We start from the raw sequence: 15836 nt of genomic DNA, 5'->3' as shown, positions 1-15836 counted from the left end.
AGAGGTTGCGGTGAGCCGAGACTGCACCGTTGCACTCCAGCCTGGGCAACAAGAGTGAAACTCCATCTCAAAACAAAACAAAAAAAAAATGAGAAATTAGGGCTCAGGAGTCATGCAGCCAGAGGCCATAAGATTCCTAACCTCAGCCGGGCACGGTGGCTCACGCCTGTAATCCCAGAAGTTTGGGAGGCTGAGGCGGGTGGATCACGAGGTCAGGAGATCGAGACCATCCTGGCTAACACGGTGAAACTCCGTCTCTGCTAAAAATACAAAAAATTAGCCGGGCATGGTGGCGGGTGCCTGTGGTCCCAGCTACTCGGTAGGCTGAGGCAGGAGAATGGCGTGAACCCGGGAGGTGGAGCTTGCAGTGAGCCAAGATGGCGCCACTGCACTCCGGCCTGGGTGACAGAGTGAGACTCTGTCTCAAAAAAAAAAAAAAAAAAAGATTCCTAACCTCTCCAATTGCTCCTTTGCTCCTATGGATGACATTACTATTATAAAACCCGATATTGGCCAGCATGGTGGCTCACGACTGTAATCCCAACGCTTTGAGAGGGTAGGGTGAGTGGAGCACATGGGCCCAGGAGTTCGAGACCAGCTTGGGCAATATGGTGAAACCCTGTTTTTACTAAAAAAAAAAAAAAAAAAAAAAAAGAAGTAGCTGGGCGTGGTGGCACACATCTGTAGTCCCAGATGCTTGGGAGGCAGAGCAGGGAGGATCTCCTAAGCCCAGGGAGGCTGAGGCTGCCGTGAGCCATGATCACACACTGTACTCCAGCCTGGGTGATAGAGTGACAGCCTGTCTCAAAAAAAAAAAAAAAAAAATCCTGAGATTGGTATGAGATATTTTTTCAGATCCTGCATTCTGAGGCACCAGCTGGTGCCACCCAGATCAGTAAACTGGCTCAACTAGTTCTGGATGCCACCCAGGAATGGAAGACAGCTTCAACAGCCTATGATTTCATCCCCAACCCAACCATCAGCATTCCCCACTCCCTAGCCCCCTGCCCGCCAAATTATCCTTAAAAAACCCTAGTCTCTGAATTTTGGGGGAGACTGATTTGAGTAATAAACTCTAGTCTCTCATGTAGCCACCTCTACATTCATTAAACTCTTTCTCTATTGGGAAAACCTGCTGTTTGCAGTGCATCAGCTTTTCTGGGTAGCGGGCAAGATGAACTCTTCAGGCAGTTCACTGTTCTTGAGCTGGGCGCTGAATACACAGGTGTGTTCAGTTAGTACATTGACCTGCATACTTGGTTGATTTGTTTTCTTTTTCTTCTTTTTTTTTTTTTTTTTGAGATGGAGTCTCATTCTATCACCCAGGTTGGAGTGCAATGGCGCAATCTCAGCTCACTGCAACCTCTGCCTCCCAGGTTCAAGCTATTATCCTGCTTCGGGCTCCTGAGTAGCTGGGGGCTACAGGTGCGCACCACCACACCTGACTAATTTTTGTATTTTTAGTAGACGAGGTTTCACCATGTTGGCCAAGATGGTCTCAAACTCCTGACCTCAGGTGATCCACCTGCCTCAGCCTCTCAGAGTGATGGGATTACAGGCATGAGCCACTGAGCCTGGCCTGTTTGTTTTCTTGAGACAGAGTCTCACTCTGTCACCCAGACTGGAGTGCAGTGGCACCATCTCGGATCACTGCAACCTCCATCTCCTGGGTTCAACTGATTCTCCTGTCTTAGCCTCCTGAGTAGCTTGATTACAGGTGTATGCCACCACACCCGGCTAATTTTTGTATTTTTAGTAAATACAGGGTTTCACCATGTTGGCCAGAAGTGATCTTCCCCCTGCCCCACCGCTGCCCCCCCTCCCAAAGTGCTGGGATTACATGTATGAGCCACCACGCCTGGCTGAGCTGCATACTTTTGATGGTGTGCTTTTCTGGGGCATATTAAGACAAATGAAAACCTTTAGGCCGGACGTGGTGGTTCATGACTGTAATCCCAGCACTTTGGGAGGCCGAGGTAGGCAGATCACAAGGTCAGGAGATTGAGACCATCCTGGCTAACACGGTGAAACCCTGTCTCTACTAAAAATACAAAAAATTAGCCGGGCGTGGTGGCGGACGCCTGTAGTCCCAGCTACTCGGGAGGCTGAGGCAAGAGAATGGCGTGAACCTGGGAGGCGGAGCTTGCAGTGAGCCAGCCTGGGTGGCAGAGTGAGACTCCGTCTCAAAAAAAAAAAAAAAACCTTTAAGGTCAGGCACAGTGGCTCATGCCTATAATCCCAGCACTTTGGGAGGCCAAGGCGGGTGTATCACATGAGCTCAGGAGTTCAAGACCAGCCTGGCCAACACAGCAAAACCCTGTCTACTAAAAATACAAAAAAGTTAGTCAGGCATGGTGGTGCATGCCTGTAGTCTCAGCTACTTGGGAGGCTGAGGCAGGAAAACGGCTTGAACCCAGGAGGCAGAGGTTGGTTGCAGCGAGCCAAGATCACACCACTGCACTCTAGCCTGGCAAGAGAGGGAGACTCTGTCTCAAAAAAAAACCTTTAAAATGGTATTAAAACATTTGATTATATATATATATGTGTGTGTGTATATATATATATATAACTATAAATATATAAATGTATTTTTATATATACAAATGTTCATTAGATATTATTTTCCTATAGATTCATGAATGAATCTGGAAGGGAAAACTCCCCATCTTTTATTGTTGCCTATTTTTTTTTCTTTTTCTTTTTGTTTTCTTTGAGACAGGGTCTCACTCTGTTGCCCAGGCTGGAGTGCAGCAGCGTGATCACAGCTCACCACAGCCTCAACCGCCTAGGCTCAAGTGATCCTCCCACCTCAGCCTTCTGAGCAGCTGGAACTACAGGCATGCGCCACCATGCCGGGCTAATTTTTTTTATTTTTAGTAGAGACAAGGTCTCCCTATGTTGCCCGGGCTGGTCTCGAACTCCTGAGCTCAGTCAATCCTCCTGCCTCCCCCTCCCAAAATGCATTGCCTATTCTTTCTTCCTAGAGATTGGGAACAATACATTCATTTACTTTCCTTTTTTTTTTTTTTGAGACGGAGTCTCACTCTCTCGCCCAGGCTGGAGTGCAGTGGTGCGATCTCGGCTCATTGCAAGCTCCGCCTCCCGGGTTCATGCCATTCTCCTGCCTCAGCCTCCGGAGTAGCTGGGACTACAGGTGCCCGCCACCATGCCTGGCTAATTTTTTGTATTTTTAGTAGAGATGGGGTTTCACCGTGTTAGCCAGGATGGTCTCGATCTCCTGACCTCATGATCCGCCCACCTCGGCCTCCCAAAGTGCTGGGATTACAGGCATGAGCCACCGCACCGGGCAATACATTTACTTTCTAATTTGTTACCTTATTACCAAGCCACCAAGCCTGCAGCTCTGTCTCCCTTCTGATAGAGCAACGTTTCTTTTGTTTGTTTGTTTTGAGACGGAGTTTTGCTCTTGTTGCCCAGGCTGGAGTGCAATAGCGTGATCGCAGTTCACTGCAACCTCCACCTTCTGGGTTTAAGCGATTCTCCTGCCTCAGCCTCCCTAACATCTGGGATTACAGGCACGAGCCACCATGCCCACTAATTTTGTATTTTTAGTAGAGACAGGATTTCGCCATGTTGGCCAGGCTGGTTTCGAACTCCTGACCTCAGGTGATCCACCCGCCTCAGCCTCCCAAAGTGTTGGGATTACAGGCATGAGCCACCATGTCCGGCCACTTGTAGATACTTTAAAAAACAAGTAGGCTGGCCACGGTGGCTCACGCTTATAATCTCAGCACTTCAGGAGGCCAAAGTGGGAGGATTGCTTAAGCCCAGGAGTTTGAGACCAGCCTGAGCAACTTAGTGAAACCCTGTCTCTACAAAAAATGTAAAAATGAACAGGTTTGGTGGCCTGCACCTGTAGTCCCAACTACTTGGGAGGATCGTTTGAGCACAGGAAGTTGAGGCTGCACTCTAGCCTGGGGCTGTACTCTAGCCTAGGCAACAGAGCAGAGCAAGGCCCTGTCTCAAAAACAAACGAACAAACAAACAAACAAAAAACCCCCAAAAAACCCCAAAACCTAAAATATAACCTAAGGTTCTTGTCTTCTAGTCAAGACTTCTTTCTCTCCTCTACCACCTTGGCAGCTAGTGATTTCCTTTAATCCCATTACTGGTGGGGAAACTGAGGTCAGAATTCCAGGGTAGAGGCTCTTGGGCCCAGGCATTCGCCAGGATATGGAGCAAACCAGGGTGTCTGCTACAACGTGAGCTCCCCGAAGGCAGGGGCACTGTGTCCCAGCTCCTGGAACAGAGGCCAGCAAATTGTAGGTACTTAGGAAGTATATGCTGAGTGAATAAGTGAATGAAGGCTCATCATCCCTAGAAGAAGAAAGACCACTTGCTGGAGGGAAGGGGAAAAAAGCTGTAAGTTTCAAACAGGGAAATGGATCTCATTTCCAGCCTTTGGCAGAGAGTGGTACAGCTGGGTGCTGTGAGAACCACATCACTTTTAATCCACATGGGGCTCAGGCAGGAAAGGATCAAAACCCAATTTGAGAACTTGAGAGTCGCCCTGGGGCTCTGTGGTTTGGGAACAGTAGGGTCAATCTGAAGGCTGCAATGTGTCACTATTTCCATTACACACTTTCCAGGGTCCCCACTTGGCTGGTAAACTCAGAGCAGATTCTTCTGTCTTGGAAGATGGAAAGAGGCCCAGAGAGGTAAATTTTTTTTTTTTTTTTTGAGATGGAGTCTCGCTGTGTCACCCAGTCTGGAGTGCAATGGCGGATCTCGGCTCACTGCAACCTCTGCCTCCCGGGTTCAAGCGATTCTCCTGCCTCAGACTCCTGAGTAGCTGGGATTACAGGCGCACACTGCCACACTTGGCTAATTTTTTGTATTTTTAGTAGAGATGGGGTTTCACTGTGTTCTCCAGGCTGGTCTCGAACTCCTGAGCTCAGGCAATCCATCCGCCTCAGCTTCCCAAAGTGCTAGGATAACAGGCATGAGCCACTGAGCCCAGCCCAGAAAAGGTTTTGAGAATGCTGCTTGTTGGGAACAGGGAGTCCTGCCTGCCCTAGACTGGCTGGATAGTAAGAACTGTTAAAGAAGTTATTGATTACTCTTGCCGGGCGCGGTGCCTCATGCCTGTAATCCCAGCACTCTGGGAGGCTGAGGTGGGTGGATCATGAGGTCAGGAGTTCGAGACCAGTCTGTCCAATATAGTGAAACCCCATCTCTGCTAAAAATTGAAAAAAATTAGCTGGGTGTGGTGGTATGCACCTGTAATCCCAGCTACTTGGAAGGCTGAGGCAGGAGAATCACGTGAACCCAGGAGGCGGAGGTTGCAGTGAGCTGAGATCACACCACTGCACTCCCGCCTGGGTGACAGTGTGAGACTCTATCTCAAAAAAAAAAAAAAAAAAAAAAAAAAAAAAGAGAGAGAAGTTATTGATTACTCCTGCTAATGGGAGAGAGGTATTAGTGGGAAACACCACCCTCCCTCTCCACTAATCCCAGCAGTTTCAGTTAACCTGTGGGACACATTATACTGCTTCTCCCTGCCCCTGCCCACAGGGATGTTGACTGAACCGGATTTTTTTGTTGTCAAAAAAGTTCTTTTGGCCAGGTGTGGTGGCTCATGCCTGTAATCCCAGCACTTTGGGAGGCCAAGCCGGGTGGATCACCTGAGATCAGGAGTTCAAGACCACACTGGCCAACATGGTGACCGTCTCTACCCAAAAAGACAAAAACTAGCTGGGTAGTCCCAGCTACTCGGGAGGCTGAGGCAGGAGAATTGCTTGAAGCCGGGAGGTGGAGGTTGCAGTGAGCACCACTGCACTCCAGCCTGGGCGACAGAGTGAGACTCTGTCTCAGAAAAAAAAAAAAAATTAAATTAAAAAATATGTGAAGTCTTCTCAGAAAGATTAGTGGATACCAAAGGTACTTTCTGGCTTCAGGCCTGTGGCCCTTGGGGCTGTCCTTGGACAAATGCTAGGAGGTCCTTGGAACTCAATGCCTGTTTATAAAAGGGTGGGGGGTGGGGGTGTTACAGACAGCCTCCACCAGGAAGCGGCCTCAGCCTAGCCATATTATCTAGAAACTTTCACTGCCTGTTCCTGTTACTCCACTCCTTACCCTTCAAGTGCCCCAGACACAACTATATCCCCTAATGTTTTCTCCCCTCTGATCCTCCCAGCCTTTCAACCCCATTTCTTCCCATTCCAACCCCAACTAGGAGCATCCTCTGTCCCCTAGTCTATTCTCCATCATGCCCTCACTTACAGCTCCCATTAGCTCAAGGCAAAAGCTGCTTGTCCCTCCCCTCCCAGTCACTCGCTCCCTTGGGCTATAAATAGCATAGCTGTGCCTTAGATCGTGTTGAGAGCTTTAAGACTTAGTCCCCCTTCCCCCCATCCCTTCCCCTTTAACACAACAGGGAGAACAAGCCTAAAGCTTCCAGTTAGGGTGGGCAAGCCCAAGAAGGAGGGGGTCCGGGGGAAGGGAATGAGAAAAGCTGTGCTGAATTCGGAACCACACAGAATATGGTAACTTTGCCATCTGTTGTCAGGGACTCTCCGCTTTTCCCCCAGCCTGCTACCCATTCCCTGCCACTTACTCCTGGAGGAAGAGGAGCAGCAGGAGTTAGCAGAATTCTAACAATTCTCTTTTAACCCTTGCGATCATCCTATGGGCAAGTGCTACCTTGATTTTACCAATGAAGCCAAAGACTCTAAGAGATTAAATGGCATAACCCAATATTTAGAGTGGTTGGTCTGTGGGCTAACTGATCCCACGTCTGACTTTTGCCTATGCTAAGTCTGTCTGCGTCATTGATTTAGGCCCCTCTAAATCAGAATTTCTATTGATGTGACCTGATTTGGAAGAAAAAGAGGTCTACTAAACAAATTACTAATGTAGCAATGCATAAATGGAAAACATTAAAGACTCGGCATGTTCACAAAAATGATGCTATCATCATTTTATCTTATCTGTTTACTAAAGCAGGACTCTACAAAAATCTGTTCCTTGAAGTTTTTTTTAGTTACTGTATGTTCTCAGAAGTTTTTGAAATACAAAGCAATTTTACTTCTTCTATTTCAAGATTTCCCCTGCACTTTACATTCTCTCAAGTTAGTCCTGAGTAGTGAGTTAGAAGTCTGGTCTTTTTTCTGTCACTTACTGTTGGGCAAAACGCTTAATGGAGCCCCAGTTTTTTGCCTGTGAAGTGCGGATAATAATAGCACCTACCTCATTGCTATCGTGAGAATTAATCTACACAAAGGAGGCCGGGCATGGTGGCTCACGCCTATATTCCCAGCACTTTGGGAGGCCAAGGTGGGTGGATCACTTTGAGGCCAGGGGTTCGACACCAGCCTAGCCAACAGGGTGAAACCCCATCTTTACTAAAAATACAAAAATTAGCCAGGCGTGGTGGCATGTGCCTGTAATCCCAGCTACTCAGGAAGCTGAGGCTGGAGGATCCTTTGAGCCCAGGAGTTCGAGGCTGCAGTGTGCTTTGATTACCACCGCACTCCAGCCTGGGTGACAGAGTGAGACTCTGTCTCAAAACAAAACAAAACAAAAACAAAGCAATTAGCACACTGCTTGGCCCATAGAAGGTGCTCAGTAAATCACAGCAATTATTATTATTTCTCAGCTGTGGGAATTATTATTATTCCCATAGCTGAGATGCTGTGGGAACATCACCATCATTTCAGCAGGGAGAAGCTGAACTTCACTATCCGTGGTTTGGCTCCTGTTCTTCAAAGGACTTGGAGTTGATCCTGTTTCCTGCCCTGTCTAATCCAGACATTTTCATCCCCCTTTTTCTGGCCTAGACCAGTAAGGGAATATACCGTCCATCTCCTGAGAATTCAGGCCACTGCTGGAACCTGGAGAGGCAGCAAAGGAGGGTGTGTGTGAAAGGCTGGGAGGAGAGTTCCCATGGACACTGGGGACATGTGAAGGCCCTGGGGAGTTGCTGTGACCCTGGGTCTCTGCCTAGAGCAGTGAATGCTGGGGAGAGAAAAGGACATCAGCTGCCAAACAAATTTCCAGTGCTGCAGAGCCCCTTTAGGATAAACACACAGGGCTGAGTAATCTAGGGAAGAAACAAAGGCCTGGGATAGAGTGGGATCTCCCTAGCACACCCTATCTTTTTCCATTTGCTTAGCACATACTTTTTCTTCTCCTAAACAAGGATGCCAGGATATACTAGCATTCCTAAGCTTCAGTATTCATCTGGAAAGGGCTTCCATTTAACCAGCCCCCTGGAGGTTAGTATTGCAGTTAGGAGTGCAAACACTTGAGCCAGCCTGACCTGGGTTCAGATGACAAAACTGCCATGTACTAGCTGTGTATCCTCAGGTAAGTCATTAAGCCTCTCTGAAGCTCCATTCCTTTGTGAACAAACTGCTACTTACCATATAGAATAGCTGAGAGTTTTGAAATATGCTGAGTACAGGGCTGGGCACGGTGGCTTATGCCTGTAATTCCAGCACTTTGGGAGGCCGAGGTGGGCGGATCACCTGAGGTCAGGAGTTGGAGACCAGCCTGGCCAACATGACGAAACCCCATCTCTACTAAAAACACAAAAATTAGCTGGGTGTGGTGGCAGGTGCCTGTAATCCCAGCTACTCAGGAGGCTGAAGCAGGACAATCACTTGAACCCGGGAGGCAGAGATTGCAGTGAGCTGAGATCATGCCATTGCATTCCAGCCTGGGCAACAAGAGTGAAACTCCGTCTCAAAAAAGAAAAAAAAAAAAAAAAAAGAAATATACTGAGTACAGAAGAGCCCTAATCCTGATCACTGTCATCCCTGCAACCTGAGTGAGCATCACCCCATAGGTAGTATAAAGAGTTCTGGAAGCTGGGCCCTGTAGCTTCCACCTGTAATCCCAGCACTTTGGGAGGCCAGTTCTGAGACCAGCCAGGGTAACATGGTGAAACTGTCTCTACCAAAAATACAAAAATGAGCCAAGTGTGGTGGTATGTGCCTGTGGTCCCAGCTGTTTAGGAGGCTGAGATGGGAGGGTTGCTTGAGCCTGGGAGTATGAGGCTGCAGTGAGCCAAGATCACACAGCCTGGGTGACAGAGGGAGACCCCATCTCAAAAACAAAACAAAACAAAAAACCCCAAAAACTAGCTGGGTGTGGTGGCTCATGCTTGTAATCCCAGCACTTTGGGAGGCTGAGCCGGGTGGATCACAAGGTCAGGATTTCGAGACCAGCCCGGCCAACATGGTGAAACCCCGCCTCTACTAAAAATAAAAAAATTAGCTGGGTATGGTGGCACATGCCTGTAATCCCAGCTACTCGGGAGGCTGAGGCAGGAGAATCACTTGAACCTGGGAGCGGAGGTTACAGTGAGCCGAGATCGTGCCACTGCACTCCAGCCTAGGTGACAGAGCAGGACTCCGTCTCGGAAAAAAAAAAAAAAAAAAAATCCCAAACCAAAAGACAGCCTAGAGAGTCTGTCTCTCACAACTAGGGTATTTTATTTACATCCCACATTGTTCATAAGAGTATCCGAGGGAGTGTAACTTGGGGGACCCAGGCTTTCTGCTCATCCTTGTTCCTGTATCTCCATCTCCGTTCTCCTCATCAAGCCTGTCTCTGATCCAGCCACTTAATTCCATGGGAATTAAAAGACTGAATCTAGTTAGGGGCTCCCCTCCATTTGGTCTTTCCTTACTTTCCAGTGCCTGGAGCTTTGGCTTGGGACTCAGCAGATTGGGGGTTAAGACCAATCCCCTGTCCTTTCCCCTCCCCTCTCCATCCCTGACTTCAAAGTTTTCATAAAGCCCAAGTCACTGCTTCCCTGACCCCATAGTGGCAGCTCCATCTCAGCTTTTGGTCGGTTCTAAACAGCAGACGCTGAGCCCTGGCCTGGCCGCCCGTTCTCCTCGTTCTAGCCATCTCCTAGGGTAAGCACCAGCATGCCAACGACCTGGGGGGCCACCAGTTCTTGCTCCTCCAGGAGAGGAGGGCTAACTAGGATAGAAGCTGACTCAAGGGCAGGCACAGTGGTTCATGCCTGTAATCCCAGAACTTTGGGAGGCTGAGGTGGGCAGATCGCCTGAGCCCAGGAGTTCAAATTGGCTGGGCGACATGGCAAAACTGTCTCTACAAAAAATACAAAAATTAGCTGAGCGTGGTAGCATGCACCTGTAGTCCCAGCTACTTGAGAGGCTGAGGTGGAAGGACTGCTTGAGTCTGGAGGGTCAAGCTTGCAGGGATTGACACTGCACTCCAGCCTGAGTGACAAAGTGAGACCCTGCCTAAAAAAAAAAAAGAAGAAAAAGAAAAGAGAGTTTGCCGTATGGTTAGGCTTAGAAGGCATCCCATTGGACAGGGCACGGTGGCTCATACCTGTAATCCCTGCACTTTGGGAAGCCGAGGTGGGTGGATCAAGCGGTCAGGAGTTCAAGACCAGCCTGGCTATCAGGGTGAGACCCCGTCTCTACTAAAAAAATACAAAAAATTAGCTGGGCATGGTGCACACCTGTAATCCCAGCTACTTGGGAGGCTGAGGCAGAATTGCTTCAACCGGGACCTGGGAGGCGGAGGTTGCAGTGAGCCGAGATGGCACCACTGCATTCCAGCCCGGGCTACAGAGCGAAACTCCGTCTCAAAAAAAAAAAAAAAAAAAAAAGGCATCCCATTGGCAGAACCCTTGTTTCCAGCCCAGGGATGAAGGTAGCCAGTTGGTAATTGTGAAGAACCTGCCTGGAAAGAGATGGACCTGGAAAAACGGGAGCAGCTCAGGAACCAGAATGTGTTCCTTTAGTACTCATGTGCAAAATATATGCTAAATTACATGCAAATCAATGTCCAATCATTATAATCTCTGGCAATTTGGTAACTAATGCTGTGACACTATCTGGTCTAGGACGTTTCTGGCTCCCTGGGGCCAGATCCTGCTCTGTAGCTCCCACAGGAGAAACCATCACAGACCAAAGGCCATTGGGGGCCCCAGCACTCAAGGACTGTTTCTGCCACCACCATCTGTGGATTTTTTCAGCTGTTTTTCTTGGCCCAAGGATCACACCCACAGGGATGCAGATGGGGGAAGGGGAAGCTGAGAAAGCAGTGAAGACAGAATGAGCTGGGGAAGAGGCAGATGGTAGGAAATGGAGACGGAGAAATGGCACTAGTGGCCCAGCCACCTGAGATGGGATACCTGGGAGGGACATCTTTTCAAGTAGAGGCTGTGTTGGGGCATGGTGAGAGAGGGTCTTAGCAGGTAACCTTCCTCTCCTCTCCAGACTGAGGAATCAGAGTTCTGATTGTGGAGTGCCTCTCTCTAGGACGGGGCTGCAGCATAGGAGTCTCAGCTGCTTACATCCAGGTCCAGGATGATGTCTGCTAACAGACGCTGGTGGGTACCACCTGACGACGAAGACTGTGTGTCTGAGAAGCTCCTGAGGAAGACTCGGGAATCTCCGCTGGTGCCTATAGGTAAGTGAAGAAAGGAATGGGGTGCCGAGTAGGAGGCCTTCTCTGTCATGTCCCCTGGTACCCTCCAAAGAGAATGAAGCAGAAGTCAGAAAACTCAAGTGGTCCTACTCACGGAACAAGGGAAACAACAGCAAAGGTGCCAAGGGGCAAACCCTTACAATGAAATCAGGACGTCTGCATGGGTGGAGGTGGCGGCCAACTGAGTACATGGGATATGAGGAACCTGGAGCACCAACACCAAAGTGGGAAGGGTCAGAAGAACACCTTGGGGTCCCCCAGGGCTTCCTTCCTTATGGCCCTGGTAGAGTAGGAAAACAGCTGTACCAGGTGGGAGCCAGCAGTGTGGCTGAAGGGCCCAGGGCGGAGCAAATTGGTGGGGAGGGGCTGTGTCGTGGTGATCAGCTATTTGTGTCTGGGGGAGGGGCATCACTGGTGGTGATCAGCTATTTGTATATGGGGGAGGGGTGTCACTGGAGGGAGGCAGCCACTTTGAAAATGCCATTGAAGGGCAACAACTCAATATATATACATATTTTTTTGAGATGGAGTTTCACTCGTTGCCCAGGCTGGAGTGCAATGGCACAATCTTGGCTCACCACAACCCCTACCTCCTGGGTTCAAGTGGTTCTCCTGCATCAGCCTCCTGAGTAGTTGGGATTATAGGCATGCACCACCACGCCCGGCTAATTTTGTACTTTTAGTAGAGAGTGGGTTTCTCCATTTTGGTCAGGCTGGTCTCAAACTCCCAACTTCAGGTGATCCACCTGCCTCAGTCTCCCAAAAGTGCTGGGATTACAGGCGGGAGCCACCATGCCCCGGCAACAACTCAATATTCTAATGATCCCCCTAGGTCCCCCGCAACACCCACCCCCCGCCACCAGATGCTGCATAAAACCAGCTGTTTATCCAGATGCCCAGCCTGCCTGGTAAGGTATCTCTCATCAGGGGAGTGCTGTGCATTGTGGCTGTGGCCCAGGGACTGTGTTCTCTGCCCACAGGCTTAGGAGGCTGCTTGGTGGTAGCAGCATACAGGATTTACCGGCTGAGGTCTCGTGGTTCCACCAAGATGTCCATACACCTGATTCACACCCGAGTGGCAGCGCAGGCCTGTGCAGTGGGTGCAGTCATGCTAGGTGAGTAGCTTTGTGGGGTTGCAGAATGAGGGCAAAACCGATTATGCAGTTTGTAGGTCTTTAAGTCCCAACAATTAAAAGGACTGTGCTTGGCTGGGCGCGGTGGTTCACGCCTGTAATCTCAACACTTTGGGAGGCCAAGGCGGGCAGATCATGAGGTCTGGAGAGCGAGACCATCCTGGCCAACATGGTGAAACCCCGTATCTACTAAAAATACAAAAATTAGCTGGGCGTGGCGGCAGGTGCCTTTAGTCCCAGCTACTCTGGAGGCTGCGGCAGGAGAATTGCCTGAACCTGGGAGGCGGAGGCTGCAGTGGGCTGAGATCCGCCACTGCACTCCACTGCACTCCAGCCCGGGTGACAGAGTGAGACTCTGTCTCAAAAAAAAAAAAAAAAAAAAAAAAAGGACTGTGACTTAAGTTCCTGTTCTGGGCTCCACATCACATGCTTGGTGAAGCCCCTATACTGAGCCATCTTCCCTGTTTAGGCTCCTGTCCCAGGCCTGTGGGGACAGTGTCTCATGACAGTTTGCCCTAGGGGTGAGAAAAATCATGCAACAGAACATATGTTGAATTTCTCTTCCTCTTGAGATTAAAAAGCAGACAGCCACTTGCTAACTGTGTGACAGTGGACAAATCTTTCTCACTGAGCCTCAGTTTCCTGATGTGTAACATGACAATAACCACCCCTGGCTTGCCTACCTTGCAGGCTGCTGTGAGGTTTCTCAGATACACAATACATGTGAAAGTGTTTTGTGAACTGTCAGATAAGTGGTTTCCCCAGGTTGTGTGGTCAGATGCTTGAAGCAGCTGTTGGGACCTGGGGCAGAAAGATGAGCAGGAAGCTGGACTCCCAAGGGAGCAGCTAGAGGTGAACCCCTGGGACGCCTGAGAGAGCCAGAGGACGGGTGAAGGGTTTGATGCCAAGGGGCATTATTTCTTTTCTCTCACACAGGTGCTGTGTACACAATGTACAGCGATTATGTCAAGAGGATGGCACAGGATGCTGGAGAGAAGTAGGACTCCTATAGGAGCCGGGGCTGTCCAACTTCCCTAACTCAATCCCTGGTACATTCCTAATAAAGCAGTTTTGAGGAAAATCAACAGACTCTTTTTCACTGGGGGAGAACAGAATAAGGGACTGGTGGTAGCTGGGGAGAGGACTTGGAGTAAATGGCTGGAAATCAAAGTGCTCTGGCCCCCTACTCCAGGGCAAGGAAGATTCTTAGGGGAGACAGCAGTTTCCTGAGGAGGTGGTGGGGTAGACCTCTGATCGCAGGAACCCAACAACTCCCAAGCCATCTTAGGTCCCACCCAGAAGCAGCATGGATTGGGAGCAAGGGGGCAATAATGGGGCCTTGGCGCTCATGGGAACACTGAATTAAAAGGCAGGCGGCGTCCCTGGGGACCCAGGCAGGAAGGAGGCTGCAGCTGGAAGCAGAGGCAGTGAAGCCTCTTGGGAGATGACATATATTCAGAATGTAAGCACCAGACGGGGCAGGGGAGACGAGGATGAAAGGAGCAGAGCAAGACAGAGGTCAGAATGTTCTGTTCACTTGCAAACCATGGCCAAGGTCAAACTTGTAGAAAATAAAATTCCATGTAAATCCCAAAGATAGGGCCCCTTGGGGTTTCATCCCCTTCTCTTTCTGTGAGCCCAAGCTCCTCTCTTTTCCTTGGAAATGGAGCCCGGCAGAGGCCACAGAAGGAAGCAGGAGGCCAAATGCTCCTCTCTCACTGGGGCTCTGGGTTGGAGGTTGGTGAGTTGTTCAAGATGGCAACAGCAGCTTCCAGACACTCTCTGACAACACGAAGGCCACGTCATACGAGGTCTCAGCTTCAAGTACAGGAGTTGCAGCCCACTGTAGGGAGCAGGAGCTCCCAGGAGTCCATGCACTCACATGGGGTAATTGAGCACAACATCCTGTTTGGCAAGTTCCAGCAACATAGGATCATCGAAGAATTTGCTGATGCTCACATCTTCACTGAGGCCCTGCAGGGAATGGGGCAAATATAAGAAAGCCCGAGGTGGTCGCAGACTAAGCAAGGAGACTATCCAAGACCTGTGTTCAGTGGGGAGGCTAGTGGTAGCTGGAATGTAGGTGGTGGTGTTTCAGGAGCCCTGCCTTGAGGGTACTATCACATGGGAGGATAAGGCTCTCCTTTCCCAACGAGACTGGGGCCCAGGTTTGGTTGCCTAAGGAGTATACAGATCATATCTCTACATTGGAAAAGTGTCCCTTAGGAAAAGGGGCCAAAAGAAAGAGAGAGAGATCCTGCTTCTGAGAGTCCTGGGGGGTTGAGGGATGGCAACAGGCCCAAGGTTGAGACATACCTTCCTACGGCGGGTTTTGATCATGAATTCCCGGGCCAGGTGAGGAGCTGGCTGTGGCTCCAAGGGGCGGATGACAATGCTCTTGTCCAGGGGATCACCAGGCACAATCTAAAAGGCAAAGGAATTTCAGATGGCTCAGGCAGAATTCCCAGAAGATTCATCAGGTCCAGAAGCAGGACTCTTCTTATTTATTTTATTCTTAAATTTATTACTTATTATTATTTTTTTGAGATGGAGTTTCGCTCTTGTCTCCCAGGCTGGAGTACAATGGCATGATCTTGGCTCAACGCAACCTCCGCCTCCCGGGTTCAAGCGATTCTCCTACCTCAGCCTCCCAAGTAGCTGGGATTACAGGCATGCACCACCACGCCTAGCTAATTTTATATTTTTAGTACAGATGGGGTTTCTGCATGTTGGTCAAGCTGGTCTCGAACTCCTGACCTCAGGTGACCTGCCCGCCTCAGCCTCCCAAAGTGCTGGGATTACAGGTGTGAACCACCACAGCCGGCCCTATTTTTTTTTTTTAAACTGAGAGACACAGATTCAAGTTGCCCTGAATATATGCTCCCCAGAGGAGGACTCTTCTCCAGGATGCTGTACACCTCACTTAGGGCTTGGAGAGGGATCAGGACAGAAGGGGATGAGGCTTGCAGAGGTGGGAAGCCAAGTCCGCCAGCCTGCATTGCTTTCTCACCTGCCAGTGGTGGAAGACAGACAGAGAAAAGGCTTGTCCCTGGGTGTGAGTCCGGAGATCAGTCTCAAAGCCAAAAGAGTCGATGGCCGGGATAAAAGCTTTGATGGTGTACAGAGGGGAGCCTGGGATGGGTGCATCCTGAGTCACGTGCCCCCTGAGACAGAAAAACAAAGGCTGAGCCTCTAGTCACACACAGGCCAAAAGCCAAGAAGCAATCCAGCATTTGCTGTCCCCAAATGCATTCCAGCCCAGAG

The 15836-nt window shown here is 49.7% G+C and overlaps 2 protein-coding genes across 6 annotated transcripts in view; one reads left to right on the top strand and one right to left on the bottom strand.

Annotated features, from left to right (window-relative positions):
* Positions 1–9789: 9789 nt before the first annotated feature.
* Positions 9790–13653, top strand: HIGD1B (HIG1 hypoxia inducible domain family member 1B). 5 transcript variants are annotated; one of them, XM_019026846.3, is made up of 4 exons: positions 9790–9887; positions 11229–11421; positions 12420–12554; positions 13509–13653. In XM_019026846.3, the coding sequence occupies exons 2-4, from the start codon at positions 11319–11321 to the stop codon at positions 13571–13573; spliced, it is 303 nt and encodes a 100-aa protein (XP_018882391.1). In that variant the 5' UTR covers positions 9790–9887; positions 11229–11318; the 3' UTR covers positions 13574–13653. The 5 variants fall into 5 exon arrangements, with proteins under 5 accessions (XP_018882391.1, XP_018882393.1, XP_018882394.1 ...); XM_019026848.2 differs by having other exon boundaries at positions 9799–9887; positions 11271–11421; XM_019026849.3 differs by lacking the exon at positions 9790–9887 and adding an exon at positions 10915–11086 and having other exon boundaries at positions 11271–11421.
* Positions 13654–14091: 438 nt separating this feature from the next.
* Positions 14092–15836, bottom strand: part of EFTUD2 (elongation factor Tu GTP binding domain containing 2) — a 49105-nt gene continuing 47360 nt past the window's right edge. The window contains exons 26-28 of the mRNA XM_019026845.3: positions 15583–15736; positions 14889–14996; positions 14092–14546 (exon numbers count right to left, since the gene is read on the bottom strand). Coding sequence (XP_018882390.1) covers positions 14451–14546; positions 14889–14996; positions 15583–15736 — 358 coding nt within the window. The 3' untranslated portion in view covers positions 14092–14450. The remainder of the gene's footprint in view (positions 14547–14888; positions 14997–15582; positions 15737–15836) is intronic.

The sequence above is a fragment of the Gorilla gorilla genome, chromosome 4 (assembly GCF_029281585.2).
Source record: "Gorilla gorilla gorilla isolate KB3781 chromosome 4, NHGRI_mGorGor1-v2.1_pri, whole genome shotgun sequence".
NCBI lineage: Eukaryota > Metazoa > Chordata > Mammalia > Primates > Hominidae > Gorilla > Gorilla gorilla.
Note: the sequence above shows the minus strand (reverse complement) of the source record. Positions and strands in the feature narration are given on the sequence as shown.